Source organism: Lichenostomus cassidix, chromosome 21 (assembly GCF_008360975.1).
Source record: "Lichenostomus cassidix isolate B80296 chromosome 21, HeHo_3.0, whole genome shotgun sequence".
Taxonomy (NCBI): domain Eukaryota; kingdom Metazoa; phylum Chordata; class Aves; order Passeriformes; family Meliphagidae; genus Lichenostomus; species Lichenostomus cassidix.
The window spans coordinates 3,244,674-3,270,142 of NC_139501.1; the positions used below are offsets into that span (position 1 = coordinate 3,244,674).

At 55.5% G+C, this 25,469-nt stretch overlaps 3 protein-coding genes across 10 annotated transcripts in view; 2 read left to right on the top strand and 1 right to left on the bottom strand.

Annotated features, from left to right (window-relative positions):
* The window catches only part of PRDM16 (PR/SET domain 16), a 271,281-nt gene extending 265,490 nt beyond the window's left edge, over positions 1 to 5,791 (top strand). For all 6 annotated transcript variants that reach the window (XM_085080185.1, XM_085080190.1, XM_085080186.1 and 3 more), the window contains one exon: positions 254 to 5,791. In XM_085080185.1, coding sequence (XP_084936311.1) covers positions 254 to 388 — 135 coding nt within the window. In that variant the 3' untranslated portion in view covers positions 389 to 5,791. The remainder of the gene's footprint in view (positions 1 to 253) is intronic.
* Positions 5,792 to 7,724: 1,933 nt separating this feature from the next.
* Positions 7,725 to 18,695, top strand: ARHGEF16 (Rho guanine nucleotide exchange factor 16). 2 transcript variants are annotated; one of them, XM_085080279.1, is made up of 15 exons: positions 7,725 to 7,818; positions 9,289 to 9,850; positions 10,500 to 10,551; positions 10,933 to 11,102; positions 11,528 to 11,584; positions 12,011 to 12,171; positions 12,627 to 12,779; positions 13,134 to 13,263; positions 14,007 to 14,081; positions 14,906 to 14,998; positions 15,374 to 15,528; positions 16,178 to 16,357; positions 16,729 to 16,802; positions 17,168 to 17,269; positions 17,691 to 18,695. In XM_085080279.1, the coding sequence occupies exons 2-15, from the start codon at positions 9,314 to 9,316 to the stop codon at positions 17,828 to 17,830; spliced, it is 2,079 nt and encodes a 692-aa protein (XP_084936405.1). In that variant the 5' UTR covers positions 7,725 to 7,818; positions 9,289 to 9,313; the 3' UTR covers positions 17,831 to 18,695. The 2 variants fall into 2 exon arrangements, with proteins under 2 accessions (XP_084936405.1, XP_084936404.1); XM_085080278.1 differs by lacking the exon at positions 7,725 to 7,818 and having other exon boundaries at positions 7,878 to 9,850.
* A 223-nt stretch (positions 18,696 to 18,918) lies between these two features.
* MEGF6 (multiple EGF like domains 6) overlaps positions 18,919 to 25,469 on the bottom strand; it is a 73,888-nt gene continuing 67,337 nt past the window's right edge. For both annotated transcript variants that reach the window (XM_085080275.1, XM_085080277.1), the window contains 10 exons: positions 25,255 to 25,383; positions 24,488 to 24,619; positions 24,099 to 24,227; positions 23,517 to 23,645; positions 23,264 to 23,392; positions 22,978 to 23,106; positions 22,315 to 22,443; positions 22,105 to 22,233; positions 21,559 to 21,690; positions 18,919 to 20,971 (listed from right to left, as the gene is read on the bottom strand). In XM_085080275.1, coding sequence (XP_084936401.1) covers positions 20,904 to 20,971; positions 21,559 to 21,690; positions 22,105 to 22,233; positions 22,315 to 22,443; positions 22,978 to 23,106; positions 23,264 to 23,392; positions 23,517 to 23,645; positions 24,099 to 24,227; positions 24,488 to 24,619; positions 25,255 to 25,383 — 1,235 coding nt within the window. In that variant the 3' untranslated portion in view covers positions 18,919 to 20,903. The remainder of the gene's footprint in view (positions 20,972 to 21,558; positions 21,691 to 22,104; positions 22,234 to 22,314; positions 22,444 to 22,977; positions 23,107 to 23,263; positions 23,393 to 23,516; positions 23,646 to 24,098; positions 24,228 to 24,487; positions 24,620 to 25,254; positions 25,384 to 25,469) is intronic.

Consider the following 25,469-nt stretch of genomic DNA (forward strand, 5'->3'; position numbering starts at 1 on the left):
CAGAGCACAGGGCAGTGCAGGATGGGTTCCATCCTGGAAAGCTGGTAGGAATGACAGTGTCTCCTGCCTGTCCCTATAAACCATGACAAATCTGAGGACCTGGAGTGGTGGGTGCCATCCCAGAGCATGGATTAGCCCAGCCCAGAGGTGCTGCTGGCCCAGCTGTGCAGGGTTAGAGAATGCTGTGTTTGACACTGTTTCTCCACCCTGTCCATGCTCTCACTCGTGTCCTCTGCCTCCCTCTCTCCGCCAGGCTTATGCAATGATGCTGTCCCTGTCTGAGAACGCTCCCCTCCACACGTCCTCCCAGAACTCTCTGGGGGCTTGGTTGGACATGGCAGGAGCAGCTTCAGAGTCGGGGACCTTTAACCCCATCAACCACCTCTGAGAGGTCCACACGGCACTGGCCGGAGCCCAGGCGAGGCTGCTGGTGCTGCAGCCATCCCAGCAAAATCCCAGCGAGCAGAAGATGGACGAGAGGGCCTCAGGGAGTCGTCTGGACTTTGGGCTGAGAAGGAAACCTGTCGCATCCGACCTACACGTCCTGCATTTTTATCTCTCCGGAGTTTTCCTTTCTAATTTATCAGAACGAACCTCTCCCAAACTGGATAAGCCTGAAGCAGCCCCAGGATTTCACAGTCTGTAGGGATAGCACGAGCAAGACACGGCATTGCAAGAGTGCAATCAAAGATTGGCCCCTCCAACCTTCCAAAGCGGAGTCACTGAGCCAGCACACCCTGAGCAGGAACGGCAGCTTGGAACCACAAGGCAGCATTTCCTTCCCCCCCAGCTGAATGGTGAAGCATCAGGGGAAGAGAGCCAGGTGTGACCTGTCCCTGGTGCAGATCTGACACCCAGGGAAGGGCGAATTCAACCCATTTAACCCCCAGAAGGATTCAAAATTCCACACTCCCACGGAAATACCATCCTGTCCTTTGTTCCCAACACAACACTGGCACAGTGCAAAGCTCCTCCAAGGTGAGGCCATGTTGCCTGAGGTCATCATGCAGCTCCCAGCTGAGACATCTCCAGGTTGGGATGATAGATGTGTCACACGGACGTGGATCATCAGCTGTGCCCTGAGCACCTTCCGCCTGTGAGGCTGGCAGAGCTCCCTGTCCCTCCTGGTACCTGTGAGCCTGAGCTGCTGGGAGTGCCTAGGACAGAGCCATGCTCAGCCAGGGTGGTGGAGCTCCTGGAACTGCTTGGGTTTCCCCAAGCAGAGGTCACAGGGTAAAGCCTTCCCTGGCTGTGTGAGAGGAAAGGTGTGCTGGGCGAGTCTCACCTCACCCTGGGCAGCTCGGACACGTCTGCTCTGTGTCACCTGCCCTTTGGGGTGACATCACCCCGTGCTGGTGGTATCTGTGGCACAGATCTCTGATTCACACCGTTGTTTTGGCCTGGTTTTCCCTCTGCACCTCCCGCTGCTGCTGGGTCTGTGATTAAGTAGAAAGAGGAACATTTCCGTGCTGCAGCAGCCTGAGGGGTGCAGAGCTCTGCCTGAGCACAGAGATAAGGATCCAGTTGTCTCTCCAACTCTAAAATTGCTCGCAGAGATTTTACAAGTGGTTTCAAATCACTTCAGAGCCTCACCTTCTCTTCCTGATACACAGCAGCCTCCAGAAATCCTGTGGGCTTTGTGTTGTTCTCCATTAAAATTCCCATCTGCTGTTGGAGCAGGGAATTTGGAGATGACATTCCTTTATGGAATGGTTAGGAAAGCCATGGAAAAGGGCAGATGGATGATTCTAAGCCAGTCAGGCTTGGGAACCTCATTCCAGGAGGCCAAAACAACAGAACCAGCTCCCTGAGCAAAGCAGAGCTGGAGTTGGCTGTGATACATTTCCAGGTCAGCTTTGCCCCCAGGAGCACACATGAGGCTGGTTTTGGGGAGCCTCAGAGTTCCCACACAGGAAAGCATCCAGGATGGCTTTGGTACAGAGGGAACAAAAGGTAAATTAGCAGCATCTCTGTGCTTTCCAAGAAAATCTACCCTCCCCTTTTTGGTTTTCCACAACAGCCTGTGAAAGTGCCCAAGGCTCTGAGAGCACCAGGCAGTGTGACCAAACTGCTTCACGTTTTTGCACAAAGCTCTTGGGCAGGTGAAGTCCAAGAGCTGGCACTGTCAGAGGAACCTTGGCTCTGTGGAGGAGAGGGACAGCCCTGTCCCCTCCTGTGCCACCCTGTCCTGTCCCCTCCTGTCCCATCCCATCCCCACTCCAGTGGCTGCACACAGCCCTGCCCAGGCACTTGGCCTTTAAATTATTCCCACAGGGGCCAACTGAAAATAATAAAAGAACTGTTTCTTTTCCTGATGGAATTTATTTTAATCTGTATATAACTTGTAATTTTGGGCTAATTCCTTTCTTATTTTATTTCTTCCTTAACAGTATTTTTTTTGCATTAATTATCATTTTTGTGAAGAAATCATGTTAATATAAGTGTGTAGTGAAGGACCAAAATGGTGTTGTTGAGGATGGATGTTGGATAAAGCAGGGAGCAGGAAGATTTTGTCCATGTGCCAAATGACCCCAAATCAGTGCTGCCAGTGGTGCTGCTGATTCTCCAGACAATCATCCCTTGGCTTCCCTTTGCCTTGAAGTGCCCAGGGCATTGCAGGAAGGTTCCAGAGATTGGGAGCAGCACAGCAGGAGGAGGAGGAGACCAGTGGAGATGCTCTGCCTTGATGGTGTGCTCCAGGAGAACATGGAAATGGCCTTAAAAATGGGGATAGATCCATCCTGTCCCAATCCAGCTGCATCTCCACGGCCCCTGGCAGCTGCTTGGAGCAAACCTCGTGTCTGAGCATCTCTCTGGTCGGGCTGTGGCAGTGCCTGCCCTGCTGGAACAAGATCTGTGGGCAGCAGTGAGTGTTTTTTTGTGCTCTGAGCCATGGTTTGTTCATCCCTGAAGAAACCTTTGGGCAGATCAGCATCGCTTCCTGCAGCACAGGGAGGTGACAGAGCAGCCAAGGGAGTGGCAGTGAGCTGGGCACCAAAATGAGGGTTGGTATTAAGGAATGCAAGCGTTACTGTGGGGATTTATTTGGGGTATTTATGTCTCCCCATCCCTCTCTCAGCCCTGCTGCCAGTTGTGTCCTTTCTCCAGAAGCAGCTGGTCAGGTCCTTGCTCTGACTGAGCTCTTGCTGTCACTGTCCCCCTCCCTGGGCTCACCCTGGCTCTCCATGGATCTCCTGAAAGCCCCTGGTTCTGGCCAGGGACGGGGAGTTATCATCCAGCCAGGGATTGAGGACATTAAAAATATAGGGTTTAAAATCATGAAATGATTTTTTTTTCTTTTCATATTTCCTAATCCAGTTTTCTCCCCGTTTTCTCTAGCTTGTGTTGTAGGCTCTCCCGACTCCTCTAATTTAGCACTAATTACAAGTTTCGATTTTCCCAGTTAAGATAAAGAAACAGGAAGCCTCTCTGAACCTCTGTTAATCTCTACCTTTCATTGGATTGCACTTGAAACGTGCTGCAGCTCACAGCAGGTGTGGAGGTTCTGTTTTGCTGCATTAGCAGAGAATCTTGAGTTTTCAAGGCTGTTTCTCAAGAGGTTTGTGTCGAGGACGTTCTGCCATCAGAGCCCTGCTGGCTTCCCAGTGCTGGGGAAGCTCTGGGAGCTCTGGTGAGATGTGGAGCTGTGGTGTCCAACCCCACAGACACACTGGGCTCAGGATCCAGGGCAGGGAGGGTGGAAGAAGGGATGGGAAGTGGCTGTGGTGTGTTGGGTAGCCAGGCCACCACTCCAAGTGTGGTTTAAACCCAGAGCTTTGTGTAGGATCTATTTATTTAAAGTATTTTCACATCCCACAGCCGTTTTGCCACAACAGCACAGAGGAGGGAAGGAGAAGCCCTGGGGATTTTTGGAGTGGTCAGTGGGGCTGGGAGCTGCACAGGCCTGGAGTGTTGGTGCCCCAAGAAGGGCACTGACTTTGACCAGAGCTAGATCTTCCTGCCTGAGCTGGTCAGGGAATAGGACACAGGTCTGGGGTCTGTGCATTCCCTGCTTCCCACCAGCTCTGAGCTGGTTGGTACTGCTGTGATCCCTGTGGCTCATGCAGACACAGGAGCTCTCCAGCGGGATGTGCTGAGCTTCTCCCGCAGGATGGGCTGAGGTGTCACATCCTCCTGCAGGACATGTCGAGGCACCCAGCTCTCCTTCTGGCATGCTGGGTTGTCCCCTGGCTGTGCCCTTTGGTGCACAGGCTGCTCTGGGTGCCTTCTCAAGGTGTCCCACACCACCAGGTCCTGTGTCACCAGGCGCCACAGGGACATCAACGCACCAGAGCCAAAACCCAAACGGGGCTGCACAGCAAACACCAGCCGAGTTTGCTCAGCTGCATTCAGGACAACCACCCTGCTGGGGTCCTGTCCTCCTCCAGACAATGTCCAGGCAGCTTTTGCCCTCTCCCAATCAGCACTTAGACGCTCAGTAGCCGCTCTTGGCGGACGGAGCCTTTCGAAAGCACTTGCACAACGAGGCGAACGTGTTTGACTCTAAGCATCAAAGCACTGGATCGTGAGCCCCCCGTGCCCCCCGGGCAGGTCAATCTGCTGACTTTACACTCGGTTTTTACGTGCTGTATTGTGTGTGTGTGTGTGTGGCAGGGGGGACTGGGGGGACCCTGGCCGTGGTGGCATGAAGGTCCCCAAGGGCAGGAGTGGCGTCGCTCTGGTCAGTGCTGGCAACATTAAGGGCAAAACCCTCTGCTCCTCGCCGGTGGTCAGTAGTGTTCTCACAAAGCCATGAAACTTCTCCGTAGTGTTGAGTGAAACTGTGACTTAAAACGTTCTTGAATGATTCCGAGGTTCTTTTTTTTTTTTTTTTTTTCTCTCTCTCTTTCTTCTGTCGTTAATTCTTATTACCACTTTGGAAGAAGAAATTAAGGAAAAAAAAAAAAAAAGAATGAAAAAGAAAAAAAAGGCAGCTTTTTGATTTTTTTTCCAAATGTGCAATTCACATGTGAACAAAGTAATTCTGAAAGTAACTCTCAGTGTATTTTACATTCTCGTTGCTCTCTTCAAAGCAAGAGATGTTTTGCCCTGATGTCATTTCCAGCCTGCAGAAGATGTAATTTAAAACATATATATATTGTGCTTGCAAGAATCATAAATCTGTGCATCCTATGTCATTCCTTTTCCCATTGTTACAATACAGATATGATTTAGGTTGGATTTTTTTTTTTCCTTTAGACCTGTATAGTGTTTTTTTTAAATCAATTGTAAATGTCTGGTTTTCATATAATGTTTAAAAAACATTGAGAAAGAGGATGGTGCTTGTTCCATATCATTCTTGATTGTATATTGCTTCTGTTATGTTTATAAGTAAACTGTGCATGACTTGTGTTTAGCAGTCATTATTGTGTCCGTTTGTGAAATTTTTATTAAAAAGAAAAAAATTCCGTAGATGCACTTATTGTATATGTGATTAGATTTTGCGTCCGAGGCTCGAAGCCTCGAACTGCCAAGGAAGAAAGAAAAAGTGTTGGCAGTTATTAATTAATATGGAATCGCTTTGTTGGGAGCATAATGAAATAAAAGATATGAAGTGTAGAAAATAATTAAAAAAAAAAAAAGAAAAGGCAATTTTGCAAATTTCATTTTGATGCTTGTGATAAAAGACAAATGTACTTGTGTAGAGAAATTCCTTTAAAATAATGAATAGAAAAAGCTGATTTTGAGGTTAATGCTGTAGAATAGGAATGTATACCAAATGTAATCTTTCCAATGCTACAATGAATTTATACATGAGATTGATATGCAATAAACCTGTGTGCTTTTATAAGCAGTGGTCCCGTGAGCTTCTTTCCATGGAATAACCATGGAGAACATTCCCAGCAATGGGACATTGGGTGTGTCACTGGCTGCCTTTGCTGCTCTGCGGTGCCTGTGGGGTCTGATGATGTGTGTGTGGTTTGTAATAATCAAAAAAGCTTCAAAAAAATGAGTTATGGCCACCCCACTTGCTGTTGAGGTCAGAATCCCAGAATCACTGTGGTTGGAAAAGACCTCCAAGGCCATTGAGTCCAGCCTGTGCCCAATGCCCACCTTGTCCCCAGCCCAGAGCTCTGAGTGCCACAGCCAGGCCTTCCTTGGACACCTGCAGGGATGGAGACTCCAAATCTCCCTGGGCAGCCCTTGCCAATGCCTGACCACCCTTTCCATTAAGAAATTCCTCCTGATGTCCAACCTGAGCCTCCCCTGGCACAGCTTGAGGCTGTTCCCTCTTGTCCTCTCCCTTGCTGTCCTCCTGTCAGGAGTTATGCAGAACTAGAAGGTCCCTCTGAGCCTTCTCTTCTCCATGCTGAGCCCCCCAGCTTCCTCAGCCTCTCCTCACAGGACTTCTCCAGTCCTTCCCCATCTCTGGAAATGTTTCAGCCCCTCAAGGTCTCTCTTGTGAGCTGGACAGAGCACTCGAGGTCTCAGGACAGAGCACTCGAGGTCTCCCCAGCTCAAGGCAGGTGCAGGCAGTGCTGCTGTGCTGTTCCACATCCCACCGAAGGGATGGGATGCTTCCACAGGGAAGAGTGAGAGTATTCCAGGGTGGGAGAACGTGTTGGGATGGCATCAGTGAGCTGATGGAAAATGCCAAACCTATTTCCTTTCACAACCAGAGCACAGAGCAAGTGAACTACCCAGTGATAGCAGTGAGATGGTTCAGCTCCAGGGGACCCTGGGAGCAGAAATGACTTGAAAGCCGGGTCTTTGAGCTAAAAACCCCATTACACAACTGATGAATGGCCTCGCTTCAGAAAGTCATTCATGGTGATCAAATGCTGGTGTCCCACATACGGGATAATGGCCTTCCCCGGGTTTCAGTCGGAGCTGAGCCCTTGAGCAGGAGCCCTCCTCTCGCTGGAGCCTTTCTCCTTATTAGCCCCGGAGGGAAAGGATAAAAAATCTGTGGGATAAGAAAGCTGTGATAATGGGGCGATTGTCAGGCAGGCCCCGGAGTGGAGAGAACAGAGGCATTTAAAAGAATATTGCTGACAAGTGGACTTTGTCATGCACAAAGTACTTGAGATTCACCACAAACAAGTGAGAAAAAGGCCCCATTTGGGGGATGGAGAGAAGAGCAGGGGGGCAGAAGAGAAGGTCAAGGAAAAGTCTGTTCCCAGTAAAGACACAGAGCACTGTTGAGCCTTACTGGGCAGCTGGGTTACCGGGCAGCTGTCAGCAGCCTGACCCTCAAATCCTCTTTCCCAGTAGCTGCAGCACACAAAAGCATCCGAAACTGATGTTTTGTGCATCTGGAGGGCGCCTGAGGTTACCTTTGACCGCTCAAGACTCAACTAAAGCGAGCATCAGATGTGCCTTTAGCAAGGGAGAATCCCTGGGCTGCTGAAACACCGAGTGTGTGTTGACCAGACCCCGAGGACAGCCGGGGCACAGTCGTTTGTAACCCGAATAATCCTGTCACCTCAAGCGACCTCGGAGAGGTGGCTTTACGGGATGGGGAATGCCGAAATTCCAGGGGCCGGCAGCGACGCTTCGCTCAAACACCTTCTTCAGACTCATCAAGAAGCAGGAAAACATTGTTTCTAGAGACGCTTAATGAATGTTTCACTCCTGGGAAGCAGGGACGGGGCGCGGGAAGCGGCAGAGCGCTGCTCGGAGCCGGGATTTGCGGGACACCACCTGCAGCTCCGAGCGGCACCTCCACCCCTGCCCGGCCCCGGGGCTGTACCGGCACCTCCCCCGGTCCCGCCCCGGTTCCTCCCAGCCCTCCCTGGTTCCTCCCAGCCCTCCCCGGTTCCTCCCATCCCTTCCCCGTCCCGCCCGCCGCCGCCGCGCTGGCTCCGAGGGGCGCGGGTAGGTGCGGGCGCGGCGTGTCGGGGCTGGGGCGCTGCGGAGGGACCGGGGATGGACCGGGGATGGACCGGGGATGGACCGGGACTGCAGCCGGGACCGGCACCGGGGAGCTGTGCAGGCGGTGGCCCCGAGAGAGCACCTTCCGGGGAGGGACGGAGGGGAGCGGCTGTCCCGTCCCTCCCGAGGGGCAGTCGGGTTGGTCCTCCCGCGGCTCTGTCCCCGCTGTCCCCGAGGGTCTCAGTGCCCAGCGGTGCCGGGAGGGGTTGGGTCCATGCCGGAGGGGTTTGGGGGTCATCCCGGGGCTGTATCCGGCTGTGCTCGCAGCCCATTTAGAGCCCTGTTCCCTGGCACCGGGTTACCTGCCTCCTGTGTCCTTGTGCCACCGTGGGCAGTGACACTGTGGTCAATGTCCTGTGTGGCCACCGAGCCTCCCTCCACCCCAACGCTGTGAATGCTGCAGCCCCCAGAGCCTCTGGACTGGGGCCTGTTGATTGCTACAGGGGCTTAGGATAAGCTTCATCCACAGCCAGGATGGGGTTAAGAGCAGAATGTGGCTCTTTCCTCGTCCGCAGGACATTTGGCAGACCTCTGGACACAGAGCATGTGTCCCTCATCCAAGGGCAGTGGAATGAGCAGCATCTCTGTCAAATGAGCTGTTGTTGATGGGTCTGTGCTGTCCCCCTGCCAGTCATTCATGCAGGGAAAAAGCACCGTCCAGCCTGGGTTTGTTTCCTGGTCTTTGAAAGGGAACAGCTTGGAGATGGCACTGGTGCACAATGGGACCTCAGTGGAGAACTAAACCATAACTTCTCCTGAAGTTATGTAACAGGCAGAGGGCATGAAACGTTCTGTGTGTTCTGTCGGGGCAGAGTTCTGTCGGTTCTGTGGGTGGCACAGGAGGGCATGAGTGACCTTAACCCCAGCTGAGGAGCCCCAGGGAGGCGGGCAGGTGTTTTTGTGGGTGGTGTGGAGCTGGTTTGGGGCAGGTACGAGCTTGGAGGAGCACAGGGTTCACGGCCAGGCGCCGCCGGGGATTCCACAGCCCGGGGGAGGTGGAATCCAGGAGGGTGCAGGCTGGCTGTGGTGGCTGGCAGCACCCCAAAGGGGAATAAGGGGACATGGAGGTGTGGCAGAAACGGGGCTTGGTGAGGCTCCAGGCATGCCCTGCTCAGGTCTGAGCCTGCCCGGTGCCTGAGGCATGGCCTGCTGCTCCTGGTGCCTGGCCACGTCCTGGAGCTGCCAGCCTGGCCGTGTCCTGGAGCCACCAGGCTGGCCCTGGCACACGGGTGGCCCTGCAAGGCACAGGGGTGGTGACAGCATCCCAAGTGTCCCCATACAGGCCCTGCCTGCGGAGCAGCCTGGGAAGGCGGAGGCTCAGTCCTGTGCTGTCCCAAGGTTCCTGTGGCTCAGTGTGAATTCCTGCTGCCTTACTGAGAGCTGTTCAGCCGCCTGTCTGTCTGTCTCCCTCAGCTTGCTGCTCTCCTGGGCCACCACCATGTCTCAGAGCCCCTCTGGGGATGACAAGACTTTGCTCCTGGAGTATCGATGCCACCCGGTGCGGCCAGAGCCCCCCAGCCCGACCCATCCTCCTGGGAAGCACAGCTCCACTACAGCCCCCAGTGCCACCCCGCTGTCCCCACTGGCCTCCCCCACCTCTGCCGAGCCCCGCCGCATCATCCTGAGCACGGAGAGCCCGGTGGCGCTGAAGGTGGGAACGCAGCAGCTCATCCCCAAAAGCCTGGCCGTCTCCTCCAAGCCCAAGAACAGCCCCTCCCGGCACCAGAGCTTCGGGGCGAGCCGGGAGCCCCTGAGCCCTGACCCCAAGCGGGCGTCTGTCCCCATCCTGGCCCTGGAGGTGGAGGATGAGGATGATGGTGGAGGAGCTCTCAAGCGCAACCTGAGGAACATGTCCTACCGCGCGGCCATGAAGGGCCCGGGCACAGAGCTGGAGCCAGTGAAGGTCACTCCCTCACTGAAACCAGTGTCCGAGGATGGCAGCGCCCTGCCTGACCGCAGCCCCGGCAGGAGCAAGGTGGGTTTAGCCCCCACTGCCACCCCTGTCTGGCAGGGATGAGGTCCTGCTTTCCTGGTGGTGACAGAGAAGCTGGAGACCCCACAGCTCTGGCCAGTTTTGGAGCTGTTTTCCTGCCTTGGGAAGCTCTGTGTCACCAGCTCTGGTCAGTTTTGGAGCTGTTTTGCTGAGCCTGGTGTCGTGCCCATGCCTTGGGAAGCTCCGTGTCACCAGCAGATGCTGCAGGTCCCTGGAGGGGCTGGGAATAGCTGACATGGCTTTGGTGGGGAGTGGAGCTGCTCCGGGGCCACTTGGCAGGCGGCTGTGGGATGTTTGCAGGGTGGGGCTGGCCGGGAGAGCTGCTCCAGTCGTACACAAACATGGGTGAAGCAGCTCTGGGGAAAGGGAGACTCCAGAGCAGGCAAAGTCCAGGTGTGAGGGAGATTTGACAGCAGCAGTGCAGGTACAGAATGGTTCTGAGTGTGACCCTGATTGCGGGAGGTGAAAGCTGAGTCACCTGGGTAAGGCAAACAGAGCTCAGACAAAAGCCAGGCTGAAAGAACAGGGTGGTGTGGGCTGACTGGCACAGGTAACTCCCCCTTCCCGAGGGACTTTTCCCAAGGCCTCAGAAGTGTGGCAACCACAGCAGGCTCTCCTCTTGCCCTTGCAGAGAACCCTGGGGCGCAAGAGGGTGCAGAAGCGTGGCGGCTCGTTCAAGGACCGTGAGTGCTCCAGCTCCTCCTTTTCACACTCTGCTGCTCCCTGTCCATGGCCTGGGGCTGTGGTTTTTGTCCCTGTTTTCCCCCAAGCAAGAGGAGCATTGCTGCCCTTCTTTCCCACTCCTGAGGCAGATAACACTGCAGTTGCTGCCCTGTGGCTCCCAGCTTGCTCCCAGGGAAAACGGGAGAGCTGTGGGAAGCTGTTGGGAGCAGGAGCCGCTGGGTAATCACTGCAGTGCAAAGTCCAACCTCATCAGGGAGTTCCTGGCCCCGAGCTCGCTGGCGCTTGTGGCTCGTGGCCAGCAGGGCAAGGCAGCCATGCTGGGAAGGGAAGCCTTGGCTGGGAGAGGCTGCAGTGCTGACCTCTTGTCTTCTCCTCCGCAGAGCCCCGGCTGTATCAGGAGATCCGTGAGAGAGGTCTGAACTCTGTCAGCCATGAGTCAGACGAGGACTTGCTGGAGGAACCAGTGCCAGAGGAGCCATCCCCTCTGGGCTCTGCTATCGTGGTGCAGAGCTACCGCCCAGCACAGCTCACCTGGAGCCAGCTGCCCGAGGTAGGGCCAGCCTGGGGGCTCCGAGAGCTCTGAGGGGATCATTCTGCAGTGTTGGGCTTTGCACTGGGATGGTCTGGGCTGTCCAGGCCTGGCTGGGACACGCAGGGTCTGCCCAGGGCTGGTGGTGCAGGTGGAGCTGCTGTGGTTGGGGTTCACCTACAGCCAGGGGGAAGGCAGGTGATCCCATTTGGGCTATCTCTGTGGGCTGTGGGGAGAGTCATCTTCATCCCCAGCCAACTGCTGGGGGCTGTGGGGCTGGGTGATGCCTCGGTGGGTGGGGCAGCAGTGGGTGATGATGGGCAGTGGGGTGTGGTGGGGTGTGATGGTGATGCTGGGATGGCCGTGGGGAGGCTGACACAGCCCCAGACCGCACTAGAGGGCGTTCAAGGACCATCATTCCTGCTCATCCCAGCCTCTCCCCGCAGGTTCTGGAGTCGGGCATCCTGCAGAGGATCTCCCCCGAGGAGCGCAAGCGGCAGGAGGTGAGAGGCGCCTGGGATGTGCTCAGCCACCAAAGGCTGTGGGACACACGTGGCTCTGACAGGGTTGGCTCCAGGTGGAGCTGGGCTCGGCTCAGCTCATGGTGCTGCTGCTTCCAGCTGCTGCAGGGCTGGGCAGTGCTGGGAGGGCTCACAAATTGGTGAGGAAACAGGCAGCTCCACTGGGTGCTGATGGGAAAACATCTTCATGCTGTGGCTTTTCAACAGCTGAGTGTCCTAAAACACAGTGGGGTTATTGGTGTTGGCCAGGCTGTGCTGACATGACACGAGGAGCATCATCCTCTTGGAGCCAAGTCATTTCTGGAGGCTTTGTGCCAAAAGAGCGTAAATAAGATTTATCAGGCTTTAATTCCTGGCTTTGTCCAGTCAGTTTGTGCTGTTGCATCTCCCCTGCCCTGCTTTTTCCAGGCCATGTTTGAGATCATCACCTCTGAGTACTCCTACATGCACAGCCTGAGCATCCTGGTGGGTCACTTCATGAGGTCAGAGGAGCTGAAGGACACCATGACTCAGACAGAGCACCACCACCTCTTCTCCAACATTGGGGACATCCTGGCAGTCAGCACGAGGCAAGTGGGACAGGGAGCTGGGAGGGGACGCTGAGCTCTGTGTATTTGTAGTGCAAAACCAACCCTCCCTTGCATTGCTGAAGGCATTCCCAGGGAAATAGGGAGCAAACACCTTGAGAGATGGTGCTGGGCAAGCTGTGTCCGTGTGGGAAGCAGCAGGAAGAGGATGCAGCAGCTCTGGGAATGGCTGTGGGGGCGTTGATGGCTTGTGGCTTCCCGATGAGGCAGAAACTAAACCTCACAGAGGGCTGAAGGGGAGGAGGGATCTGAGAAGGGAGGAAGGCAGGCTGTGCCTCTGGGGAAGGCGTGGGTGTCTCTGCTGCTGGAGCTGCCCTGCCAGAAGGGATCCAGGCCTCATCTCCTCTGGGAAAGCTGGGGAGAAGCTGCACTGGGAACATTCTGTTTGTCCAGCCCTGGTGAGTCACGTAGTGAGGTTGTTTAAATCCTCTCCTCAGCTTCTTTGAAGACTTGGAGAAGCGACACCAGGAGCACCTCCTGATCCCTGACATCAGTGACATCGTGGAAGAACACGCCACAAACCACTTCAACCCCTACATCAGCTACTGCTCCAATGAGGTCTATCAGCACAGGACACTGGATAAGCTGCTGTGAGTACAGGGCTTGGGCTGGCCAGGAATTGCCACCGAGGGGCTCTGGGCTCCAGGGGTTGCAGAGGTTGATGATGTGGGGACACAGATGGATCCTGTTCATCTCCAGGCCAAGTCTGAGTCTGTTGTTGGTACATCTGTGGCTTTACCCACCTTTGGGTGGACTCAGCATCTCTCTCTCTGGGTGCTTTTCCACCACCTGCTGTGGGATCAGTCCTGTTCCTGCCCAGCAGAGTGACAATGAGCACCTGAGGCAGAGCTGTCACTGCTCTGCATTTCCCATGTGTGGAGAGCTGCTGGAAAATCCTGACAACTGAAGAACAGAGTTAATGGAGCTTTCTTGTCCTGTTCCAGAACCACAAACCCCTTATTTAAAGAGACCCTGAAACAGATTGAAAGGAAACCAGAGTGTGGAGGCCTGCCAATGCTCTCATTCCTCATTCTGCCCATGCAAAGGGTAACACGGCTTCCTCTGCTCTTAGATGTAAGTAGTCACACAGTGGCATTGCTTGGCACCTCTGAAGAGGTGACTCTGTTCCCTTTGGTTTGCTGAGCCCAGGAGAGCCTCTGCTTGGACTTGCAGCCCTCTGGGAGGGCCCTGGATGCTGAGCCTGGATGCTCCTGCATTCAGGAGGAGCATTTGGATAACTCTCAGGCACGTGGTGGGATTCTTGGGGTGTCCTGTGCAGGGCCAGGAGTTGGATTTGATGATCCTAATGGGTTCCTCCCAGCTCAGCACATTCTGTGATTTATATCCAGAGCAATCTGCTTCTTGGGGGTGTCAGGTGTGCAGCTTAAAACTCTGTGAGTAACACTTCATGTCTTGATGCCACCATTCTGAGTGACCTGACGGTCTTCTGTGCCATATCTGGGTCCCAGCATGGGGTAGCACAAGTGTGCTGATGGATGAGTGGTCAGGCAGCCCAGGAATGGAGAGCAGGTCTTGCATTCTTCATGGAAATCTGCTCTAAATGGCAAAGCTGCTGGATGTGGGGTTTCCAGGAGCTGCTCCCAGTCTCTGGTGGGTTGCAGGGGTTAGGCCAGGGGGTGGCCAGGCACATATCAGATGTGAAACCCCAGATTCACAGCTCCCAGCACTGTTAAACCTTCCTTTGACCATTGGGAAAGGCTCAATCAACGTGGTGCATCCTGAAATCCCAGGGAAGAGGCTGATACTCCCTTCTCCATGGTGCAATGTCACTAAAGCTTCTTACCTTGCAATTCCAGACCGTCCAGCAAAAAACAAACGTTCACACTGCAGCCTATGGAGCTGCCACCCGAGCTGTGAAGGCCATCAGCAAGGTGAGCCTCAGCTGCCAGCCCTGCAGCTCTCCTCCTGCCAGCTCAGCCCTCTGCAGCACTCATCCAGCACTGCCATTCCAGCCCCTCATTTCCCTCCCAACCTTGGCTCACTTGAGACTTCCCTGCTCCAAAGCGTTGCTGGATAAACACTTCTTTTCCCATTTTTATTGCCTGATCTTGGTTTTTTCCCTTTTTCTTGTATTTCCTTCTTTCATCTTTGATCCATCTTCGTCCTTCCTGGGACAGCTCTCACCGTGGGTTTTGGGGATTTGGGCAGAGGGTAGGGAATGAAGCAGAGAGGGAAGTGGAGCACAGGAGTCACAACCTGTGTGCTCTCCATGCTCCTGGATCCCATCTCCCTGTGTTTTCCCATCCACTGGTCAGTCCCACAGGGCAATGGGTGACAGAGAGTGAGGCCACCAAAGTGCCATTGGAGACTTTTTCTTCCCTCTCCCTAAAAGCAGCTCTTGGCAGCACATTCCTGCTGCTCCCAGTCTGTCCTGCTCTCACATCTCAGCAGTCCTCCTCTCTGTCTGATTGTCCATCCTCCTGCCTTGAGCTCTTCTCAGATGATTCATTCTTCCTCTTCCTGCTGCTCCTCAGTTTTGGTTCAGCTTCACTTCAGTCCTTCTCCAGGCAGACCCCATGTGCCATCTCTCACCAGCAGAGCATCCCCCTGCCTCTTCCCAAACCTGGCTTTGGATTTGTCTCTCTGTCTTCTCAGGGAAGCAGGACAGTCCCTAATGCTGGGGATGGTGTGGGAGATGGATGGACTCAGTGTCCAACCCTTCTCTGCTTCCCTGGTGATGTTTTTCTCTTCCCAGCTGGTCAAGAGCTGCAATGAGGGAGCTCGGGCTATGGAGAGGACGGAGCAGATGTACACCCTGCAGAAACAGCTGGAATTTGGAAAGAAGAAGGTGAGGTCTTGTGGTGGGAAGTCTTCTGAGGTCTGTTCAGGCAGGTCAGACCTGTCCTGGGAATCCTTCTGGGAAGCCTAGACTAGGCTGTTGGATGCAGGAAGTTTCTAAAGGGTGTGGTAAAGCCATGACATTGTCACCTTGGGGTCCCGGGGGACATCTCTGGGTGTGCTGGAGTGTGGCACCTGCCTGCTCTGCCCTCCACCTGCCTCCTGGAAAATCCTCTTGCAAAAGCAAACCAAAAGCATGTGCTGTGTCCATCCCAACTGACTCCAGAGCCGCTGCAGGTTCACTTCTTGGCTTGATTTTTCCTGCTGCTGCTGAGCAGGGCAGTAACTCAGCCTGTCCCTGGCTCTGTTCCTGGCTCTGTTCCAGCCTTTCCCGCTGATCTCCGTGTCCCGCTGGCTGCGGAAGCGAGGCGAGCTCTACCTGCTGCTCTCCGAGGAGGCTGGGATTTTCCGCCGTGGTGCTGGCCGCCTCTGCTACCTCTTCCTGTTCAACGACGTCCTGATCATCACCAAGAAGAAGAGGTGAGGTTTGCTGCCTTTCTCTGACCTGCCTTCCCTTTGTGGTCAAGTGGGTCGGTCTCTTTTTCCAGGCAGCAATGACAGAATAAGAGGATATAGTCTCAAGCTGTGTGTGTCAAGGGAGATTTAGGTTTGATATCAGGAAAAGTTTTTTTACTGGAAGAGTAGTAAAGTTTTGGAATTGTCTGCCTGGGGAGGTGGTGGAGTCATCACTCCTGGATGTGTTTAAAAAAAGGTTGGATGTGACACTCAGTGCCATGGTTTAGTTGAGGTGGTGTTGGGGTATGGGTTGGATTTGGTGATCTTGGATGTCTTCCAACCCTGTGATTCTGTGTGTCTGTGTGTGTGAAGAGCAGCTAGGGGATTAAATCCCAATTTCCCAGGCAGCACATGCCTGAGGAATCTGTGAGATTTCCCCAGTTTGACCTTTTTGAGGTGTCCCTAGTTAGCCAGAAGAGAAGCACCCAGTCCCACCAGTGGCCTTGCCTCTGTGGGTAGGTGGCTAGCAAGTACTCAGAGCCATGTCCCACCCTGGCTATAGCTCCAGGCTGCTCTGGCAATGCCTGCTGATCCTCCTGTGCCATGCTGAGAGCTAGGAAGTGTCCCAGACCCCACAGCTGAGTGTGATTGTGTGATCCCTTCTGTGCCACAGCGAGGAGAGTTACACGGTGATGAACTACGCCACGCTGGACCAGGTCACCGTGGAGAAGGTGGAGAGCACAGATCCACCCTCCCCTCCTCCTGGCAAGGCTGGGGGGCACCTGCTGAGGGTGGTGCTGGAGAAGGACAGCGAGGGCAGGCGGGAAGAGGTGGTGCTGTCAGCAGAGACACTGTGAGTGCCTTACTGGGATTTTGCTCTGTGGGGTGGACAGGAAATCCTCTGAGGCTTCTGCAAAGCTCCCTCTCCCCCCACACTCCTCCTCCCAGAAATGGGGATGTTCACAGGCTTCTCCCAGGCTCTGTTCCTTCCTCTCTCTTAGATTTCCCATATAATTCCCATATCAGCTTCCCCTGTCCCGAGTGAAGCAAAGCAGCTGGGCTGTGTGTGCCATTTGGGAAATGTCTTTCCATTGAATACTCTGATCAAATGCTTGTCCAGTCTGACTCCCTGGAAAGCATTCATCCTGCTGGGAACGTCCAGCTACTGCTGCTGTCTTTGTGATGTGATTATTGTCTCTGTGATGTGGATTTTCCCTCTGGCAGGAGTGACAGGGCCCGGTGGATCGCAGCGCTGATGCACAGGGAAAAGGAAAAGCCTGACACCACTCCCAAAGGAGGTACTGTGTGCCAGAGAGCAGCCTGGCTCTGCTGGGATCACCTGTTAAAGTGCAGGCCTGGGTTTCTATCTGATTCTTCTCCACTCCTGGCAGTGGAGAGAAAAACTCAGTACTTTGCTCCTTAGGAGTTGCCTGCCATTATCAGTCACAATTAACTTTAAATGCATTTCCTAGGAGGCACAGTGGAATTCCAGGAATGCCTTCAGCTGTTGTAAGAGGAGCTTTGAGAAGCTGGGAGGGATAAGGGGCAGGGACAGGAGGGAACAGAGCATGCCGTGCTGTGCAGGGCTGGGTGGGCAGCCAGGGGTGACGGCTGAGGAAGGACTTGTGCCTGCTCACTGTCCCTGCTGTCCCTTGTCCTGCAGACCTGAGCCAGGTGGAGATCACCCGTGCCTACCTGGCCAAGGAGGCAGACGAGCTGTCCCTGCAGCAGGCAGATGTTGTCCTGGTGCTGGGAGGAGAGGATGGTGAGTGCCAGTAAATCACTGGGCTGGGTCTGGGACAGGCTGTGACCTCAGCAGAGCCAGGGAGGGGGGAACCTTCAGTGATCCCCAGGAATTGGGATGTCAGCAATTGCAGAAGCTCCTAGGAAGCCCTGGCTGCTGGTGAGGCCAGTGGTGCTGTGTCCCAGCAAGGGACAGCAGGTCCTGGTGGCTGATGGAGGTGGCACTCCTTAGGGGTGACTCCTGTGTGCAGGCTGTGGCTGGCACCAGCAGCAGAGCCCTCAGAAGGGGAAGAACACCCCAGAACAGGCAATAAATCAGAAACCTCCTCCCCTGCCAAGCTTTCCCTGCATGCCTCCAGCCAGCACCTCCAGGGGTGGGAAATGGGGTGTCCCCAGCGTCCCTGGCCCTTCCTGACAGTGTCACCCACTCTGTTCCCTCCCAGGCTGGTGCTGGGGGGAGCGGCTGCGGGATGGGGAGCGGGGCTGGTTCCCCCAGACCTGTGCCAGACCCATCACCAGCCGGGTGGCCGCCGAGGGCAACGTGAGGCGCATGGAGAGGCTGCGCATCGAGACCGACGTGTAGGGACAGCCCAGGGACACCCCTGTGCCTCAGGGAGCCACTTCAGGGACCTCCAGACCTCTGCAGACTGAGCCCATGGAGAGAAGGGAGCAGCAGAGCCTTTCTTCTTGAGCTGTGCTTGTCTCGGGTGGCAGAGCTCACGGCCCAGGTTGGGGCTGGGTGACATCTGTGACACAGCAGCTCCTGCACGGCAGAGCTGGCACTGGGCACTCCTGGCAGTGCTGGCAGCAGTGACCCAGAACAGGCTCTGGAGCAGCCCAGGGTTTGGCCCAAGCTGGCAAGGCTGGGGCTGCTCTGGGCTCTGAGGTGGCTGTGCCACCATCTCTGTCCCTGCTGGCACCAGGGCCACCAGCTGCTGCTCACCTGGCGTGGAGAGAACATTCCCCAGTCAGGGGTTGTTAGGAACTAAATCCACGTGCTTGGCTTATTCCTCGACCCAGCTTCCCCTCCTGTTTGTGTTTTTTCTGTCTCTCTCCCCACGGTAATTCTTGGTCCCTTAGGGCAGAGCTGTGACCTGCACAGGTGAGGTGATGCCAAACACCTTTGGGTCACTTACTAAAATACTTGGTGCCAGAGTTGTTCCCGTGGAGTCAGCTCTGGGGCCAGGAATGGGATATTCCAGGTAGAGGGGGCAGCAGGGGCAGGATGAGGAGCAGTGCTGCAGCTCCCACCTGCCTTTCCCTCCTCCCAAGGTGGGGGGGGCTCTGCCCAGGGCTCAGCCCCTCACACCCCATGGAGGGGATATGGCAGCTACAATTTTGGGGTGAGCCAGCCCCACACACTGCCAGCTTCACTTTCACATCGGTGTAAGGTCTGTTCTGATCAAACTGTAAATTAAAGTAACAATAAATTCTTGGATACCAATGAACCACATGTCCTCTGTTAGTGGTGACAGCTGCCCCTGAGCACAACAGCTCCATGTCACATCCAAGGAGCCAGGTTGTCCCACTGTCAGCCCTAAAAAGAAGCTTCATTCTGCTGCTGGCATCTCTGAAGGCTGTTCTCACATAATATGTGCATCTCATGAAACACCCAGAGCCCCTGACTGCCAGCAGGTGTCAGGGGTATTTGACTGGGAGAAACGAGGTAAGTAGAAACTCAGCCAGGCTTTCTGTTTATTTCTCTTAACTGTGGAGAAAGTAACATTTTTTCATCAGTGCTAAATTAAAGAAGAATCAAACAGGGAGACAGTACGAGAAAAGAGGAAGCAAACAAACTGTATTAAGAAATATGAGCAGGAAAAGAACAATATATAAAAATACAGGTACAGGGCTGCTGCAGTCCCATGATCAGACATGGATTGCTCCAAGCAACTGCAGCTCAGCTTTGTGCTGGAATGGGACAGGATGGATCTATCCCCATTTTTAAGGCCATTTCCATATTGTGGAGCAGATCATCAATGCAGATCATCTCCACTGGCCTCCTCCTCCTCTTTCTCCTCCCCCTGTGCTGCTCCCAAATGGCCAAGGCAATCACCAGAACCTTCCTGCAATGCCCTGGGCACTTCAGGGCAAAGGGAAGCCAAGGGATGATTGTCTGGAGAATCAGCAGCACCACTGGCAGCACTGATTTGGGGTCATTTGGCACGTGGACAAAATCTTCCTGCTCCCTGCTTTATCCAACATCCAACCTCAACAACACCATTTTGGTCCTTCACTACACACTTATATTAACATGATTTCTTCACAAGAATGATAATTAATGCAAAAAAATACTGTTAAGGAAGAAATAAAATAAGAAAGGAATTAGCCCAAAATTACAAGTTATATACAGATTAAAATAAATTCCATCAGGAAAAGAAACAGTTCTTTTATTATTTTCAGTTGGCCCCTGTGGGAATAATTTAAAGGCCAAGCACCTGGGCAGGGCTGTGTGCAGCCACTGGAGTGGGGATGGGATGGGACAGGAGGGGACAGGACAGGATGGCACAGGAGGGGACAGGGCTGTCCCTCTCCTCCACAGAGCCAAGGTTCCTCTGACAGTGCCAGCTCTTGGACTTCACCTGCCCAAGAGCTTTGTGCAAATACAAAGAGAGCCCTGGGCTGTGGCTGGGGTGATGGCATTGCTGTGGTGACACTGGAGCAGAGCCACTGGAGTGGTGACATTTCCCCATGCTGCAGGTGGCAGCCGAGGCTTTTCCATGACTCCACACTCATCAACAATCCAGGAGCTGGCTGATCCTCCTGTCTTCATCCCCTTCCCAGCTCCTGGCTACGACAGGAATGGCAAAATTCCTCAGGGGTCAGGGCTGGGGTGAGGATATTCCAACTGGATTTGCATGGACCAGATGTTCGAGCGCTTTGTCTCCATCCACGCTGGATCTCTGATTGCCACATGATTTAGGCTTCCTTTTTCTTGGAGTAAGTGACATGGGCAGCTCCATGGGCTGACAAACTCCTGATCTGTGGGCTGACAAACTCCTGGCATGAAGAATAAGCTCCAGGCTCCTGCCAAGCTTGTCCAGCACAGCCTGTGCTGTCGGTAAGGATGCACCAGCTCTGCAGGCAAATGCTGGAGCCCAGCCTTTTCCCCTGGCAAATGGTCATTTACAGTAAAAAAACGTGAGAAATTCAAATTTAAAAAAATAATTCAAGTGAGGTGGTACATCCACAGGCGGCCCAGTCTCCAGAGAGCTGGGCACTGTCAGCTGTCAGTCCTGACAACACTGTGGTGCAGCTTCCCATAAATATTGATGCATAAATACCTGATTTGGACCACGATTTCAGCCTCCTCCCCACGCCCAGCACCCAAAAGATGAAGGCCAGCAGTGTGTCACAAGCTGTCAAAGTCCACTGCCCCCTGACCAGAACTGATCCCTTCTGAACTGGACCTTCTGGCCTCTGGCCACAGGCATGCACTGGTGTTGGCACACGTGTCCTCCCGGCCAGCCCGCGCTGGCACAGTGAACTAGTTATACTGGGCGCTTCAGCCCCACTCAGAGCACCCCAAAAGCAGCAGCTGGGGGTGGCAGGAGACGAGAGCTGCTCGTGTGGCTCATGAATGAGTTCATTACAGGTCGTTGGTTTCTTCAGGTGGCTGCTTGGTTAAACCAAGGGAGTGCTTCCCGGAGCAGGAGCTACTTCTCTGCTGGCCAGAGCCCTTCTGGGGGTGGTGGTGGCCTGGTGGGTGGCAGGGACTGTGTGGCTGGAAGGGAAGACAAGGTCAGTCCTTGCTGGGACAGCCCTGTGGACAGCCCTGCTGCAGGGCTGACCCTCCACACTGCTGCCCTGCTAGGGAACACAGCCTCCTCCCCATTGCCTTCCCCAGTGGGAGCACTGGTCCCAGGCTGTGGGTTTGGGTCAGACCCTCCAGCCACCCCCACTGCCCAGCACCCACGGGGGTCACTGAGCCAACAGGGTCAGTCATGGTTTGGGCAGAAATTGGCAGCCTGGGGGTTCCCCTGTGGCTGATGGATGGGATCAGCGTTCCAGGGTGCTCACCAGAGAGGGGGATTGGTGCCCTGGCTTTACCAGGGGCACATCTGTGGCCAGGCTGCTAAACAGCTTCATCTCTGAGGCTTCATAAACCTCCCTGGTGTCTACATGGACAGCAAACAGGCCAGACCCACCGAGGGGCTCGGGAACAGGCAGGTTCTTCCCTGAATGACTGGATGTAATGGATTTACTGCTCCCAAACCCCACCTGGGGCAGAACCCACAGCCCCAGCACAGGTACAGCCTCCCCCAGGCTTCTGCACCAGGATTCCCCACCGGGTCCCCTCTGTCCCCTCACCTTCGCGGCACGTGTGTCCCGTGTGGCCGTTCAGGCACAGGCACTGCCCGTTCCGGGCGTTGCAGTAGGAGCTGCTGGGGTCACACTGGCACGGCAGGCGGCAGTCGGGGCCGAACTGGGTGGGCCGGCAGTCTGCAGAGGGCACAGAGCTGCTCAGGCTGTTGCCCGTGGCAGCAGCCAAGCAGGAATGCTCAGAGCTTTGCTGGGATGCTGCAGGCAGAGCTTGCTTGAGCTGGGTGCAGGATGGGACACAGAGAGGCTTTTGCTGCGGTGACAAGGGACATCAGAGCATCCCCAGGTCACCAGCATGTTCCTTCACAGCCTTTTGACCCTGGCAATCTGAACCTGCAGGGTCTGCAGGCTGGGGGAGGATTTGCATTCACATCTGACTGCAAACGGGACAGAGAGGTGAGTGTCACTGTCCAGATCCCTCTCGCTCTCTGAGGGGACACACACCGGAAAAAAAAAGCCCCTTCCATCTTCCCGGGAGCCAAACCCCCACCACACAGCGCCCTTTTCCCCCTGCCCAGCCGGGGCTCAGCTCACCTGCAGCACATTTGGGGCCGGTTTTGCCCGGGGGGCACAGGCAGCGCCCCGTGGCCGGGTCGCAGGGGACATCGCTGGGACAGTCACAGAGCCGCTGGCACCCCTCGCCGTACGTCCCTTCCTTGCAGCCTGTGTGAGAGGTGGGATGAGCTCCTGGACCGCCTGCCCACCCTCGGGATGGGCCGGGAAAGCCAGGAGGACGGGCAGTACCTGTGTGACAGCGCTCGCCCCGCAGCCCCGGGGGACACTGGCAGCGGCCGGTGGCAGGGTGACAGCCGGCTCCGTGCTCGCAGTCACAGCGCTGCCGGCAGCCCTCTCCGTGGAAACCCGCGGGACAGCCTGGGACGGGGAGAAGCTCGTTAGAGCACGGCGGGGGCTGGAATTACGGCTGAGCTGCCGCAGCGCCTCGGTCAGCCCAGCAGAGAGAAGCAGAGAGCCTTTCTGCATGAGATGCGCCCGGGCGATCGAAGTCGCGGTCGCAGAGCGTCGCAGAGCATCGCGTCCAGCTCCGGAGCACCACATTCAGCTCTAGAGCACCACATGCAGCTCCAGAGCAACACAATCCGCTCCAGAGCACCCCATCCAGCTCCACGGCATTTGCTCGGTACCCAACACCTCGGGCAGTGGGGTATGTGTGCCCAGCCACCTTGGGAGGGCACCGCTGTGGCCGTGAGGTCAAGGAGAGGTCAGAAATCACCTCCCTGCTGCTGCTGCTGCTGCCTGGGAAGGGCTCGCCGTGAGCTGGCGGCAAAGGGAGAGCCCGCGGTGGGTGACACTGGCGGTCACACCAGTGTCCTGCCCTCCTGCCCCCCGGATGAGCTTTAGAGACCCACCCCGCCCCAAACCGAGGGTGTCCCCGCTGCCACCACTCACTGTGCTCGCACAGGGGTCCGTAGCGGCCGGCGGGACAGCGGCAGGTCCCCGTGGCCGGGTGGCAGGTGGCGTTGTGCAGGCAGGAGCAGCGCAGCTGGCAGTTGGCACCGTACCGTCCCGGAGGGCATTCTGCGGGCGACAGGGAGCGGCAGAGCTGCTCAGCACTGTGCTAAGGCAGGGCTGGCACGGGGGGGACAAAGAAACTGGACCCAGTATGAGAAACCGGACCCTGTGAGCTCCACAGTTACCGGGGCGGTGCAGGACAATCCGTCCGGGTCAGGTTTACCTAATTCGCAGGATTTCCCCGTCCACCCCGGTGCACACGAGCAGGAGCCGTCGGCTGTGTCACAGAGCCCCCCGTTGTGGCAGGAGCAGCTCTGCTGGCAGCCCACCCGGTACCGGTGCTTCTCACAGCCTGCGGGGCGACAGGCAGCAGGGTGAGCATGGGGGAAATGAACAGAGATCTCAGGGCAGGGAAATCATTTCCTGCTCAGGACCCACTGCCTGCAAGTTCTGATGCATCCCACGGCTGTACTTGCCTTGCTGGCAGGAGGGGCCAGCCGTGCCTGGAGGGCACACACAGTGTCCGGTGATGGGGTCACAGGGAGCTCCAGCCCCGCAGGAGCACAGCCCTGCACAGTCCTGGCCATAGCGGCCCGCAGGGCATCCTGGAGAGAGGAAAACCTGGGTCAGGCCAAAGCAGGGCTGGGGAGGTGGGAGAGGGAAAGCTTTGTACAGCAGTGGGGAGGCAGAAGGTGCCTCCAGCCTTGAATGGTGTGATTCTGTACATGATTCTGTATCACAGAATCATGGAATGGTTTGGGTTGGAAGAGAACTTAAAATTCATCTGGTTCCAAACCCGCTGCCACGGCCAGGGACATCTTCCACTAAGCCAGGCTGCTCCAAGCCCTGCCCGGCCATGGCCAGGTACAGCAATAGAGCAAGGGCACAGTGTGTCAGGAGAAATCATTTTAGCATAAAATAAACAGAGCAGGAAAATGCTTCCAAGGCTAAGGCAGACAGTAAACATGATCAGCTGCAGGTCTGCATCTCCCACCCCTCACCTCCCCCTGAGGAGGTTCCCCTGCTTTCCCACTCCCTCTGGCTGAGCTGGCACTCACCAATGCCACAGTCAGCTCCAATGAAGCCTGCTGGGCAGTGGCACATCCCCGTGGCAGTGTCACACTGGCCACCATTCTTGCACTGGCACGGCCTCGCGCAGTCACGGCCATACCACCCCGGGGAGCACTCTGAGGGGACAACAAACAGCAGCCTCAGTGTCTAAAAATACAACGACAAGGTCCAGACATCCTGGGAAAATCCACCAGGTGGGTTTGCATGGATGTTTCAGCAGGGAGGAGGCAGAGAGCTCTGCTGGGAGCAGGTCTGTGCCAGGCTGGCACCATCCATAGGGTTCCTGCAGCAGCTCACACACATCCCTCACGGCACCAGGATTTTGGGACAGGACAACCTGCAAAGGGGATGCAGTGGGGACCAGAGCAAGACTCACCCAGCTGGCAGGTGGGACCGTGGAAGCCAGGGGGGCAGACACAGGCGCCAGTGACAGGGTGACACTCCTGGGTGGCTCCAGAGCACTGGCAGATGTGAGCACAGCCCTCTCCAAAGGTCCCTGGCAGGCAGGCTGTGAGGAGACAGGACACCCCAAGGTGGCTCAGGAGTCATCCCACCCCTCTGCACAAGGATTTTTTCCCCCCATTTTTATTTTTAGCAAGGATTTAGAGAGCATTTTATGGCAGTAAAAGTTCTCTACCACCCAAAATGCAAAGAGACCCACAAGCAGAAGGTTCCTTCACTCCAGGAAATGCTTGGATTGAAAGGAAAAGCAAGTACTTAAAGGCATTTAGGTGCCTTTTGCTGTGCCAGCCCTACCTGCCCTCATATTTTTGCAAGCTCCACACACAGAGATGGCAAATCCAGCACTGTCCTCTGCGTGAGGAATGTGCTCACACACCTCTGTCTCTTCCAGACTTGCTCCTACCCACAGGAGCTCATTCTAATAGTGATTTATTGCTAATCCTCTGGATAAATACCCAGCTCTGATTTCCCACTTGGCTCCCTCTGCCCCACTAACACTCCGCAGGCATGCACCCAGCTGCCAGACTGGGAGCTGCTCCTTGGCACAGCTCTGCTCTTGGGCTGTTTTTTTCTTGTTTTTCTTTTTTTTTTCCCCCTTCTATTTTCTGTAGGAACTGCTTGGCCCATCACGTTCCCAGAGCTGTCAGCAGAGCTGCAAGAGGATCGTTGCCATCTCCGTACATTTTTCACATCCAGCTCCGGTCAGTCCTGGCGGGCAGCCGCACTGGCCGGTGACATGGTGACAGGACACTCCCAGGGGACAGGAGCAGCGGCTGGCACAGTTCTTCCCAAAGAAACCTGGCAGGCAGGCTGTGGGAAAACAAACAACGGGATGTGAGTCTCCTGCCTGGAGTTTAAGTTGTTGCTAATGCCTGGAAGGCATCAGAGCCCGAGGG

Coding starts and splice junctions, on each gene's coding strand:
- ARHGEF16 (XM_085080278.1), top strand. CDS start 9,017: ATGGCCTGCTGCTCCTGGTGCCTGGCCACGTCCTGGAGCTGCCAGCCT. Junction 11,585..12,010: donor AGGAGCGCAAGCGGCAGGAG/GTGAGAGGCGCC, acceptor TGCTTTTTCCAG/GCCATGTTTGAGATCATCAC. Junction 12,172..12,626: donor ATCCTGGCAGTCAGCACGAG/GCAAGTGGGACA, acceptor TCCTCTCCTCAG/CTTCTTTGAAGACTTGGAGA.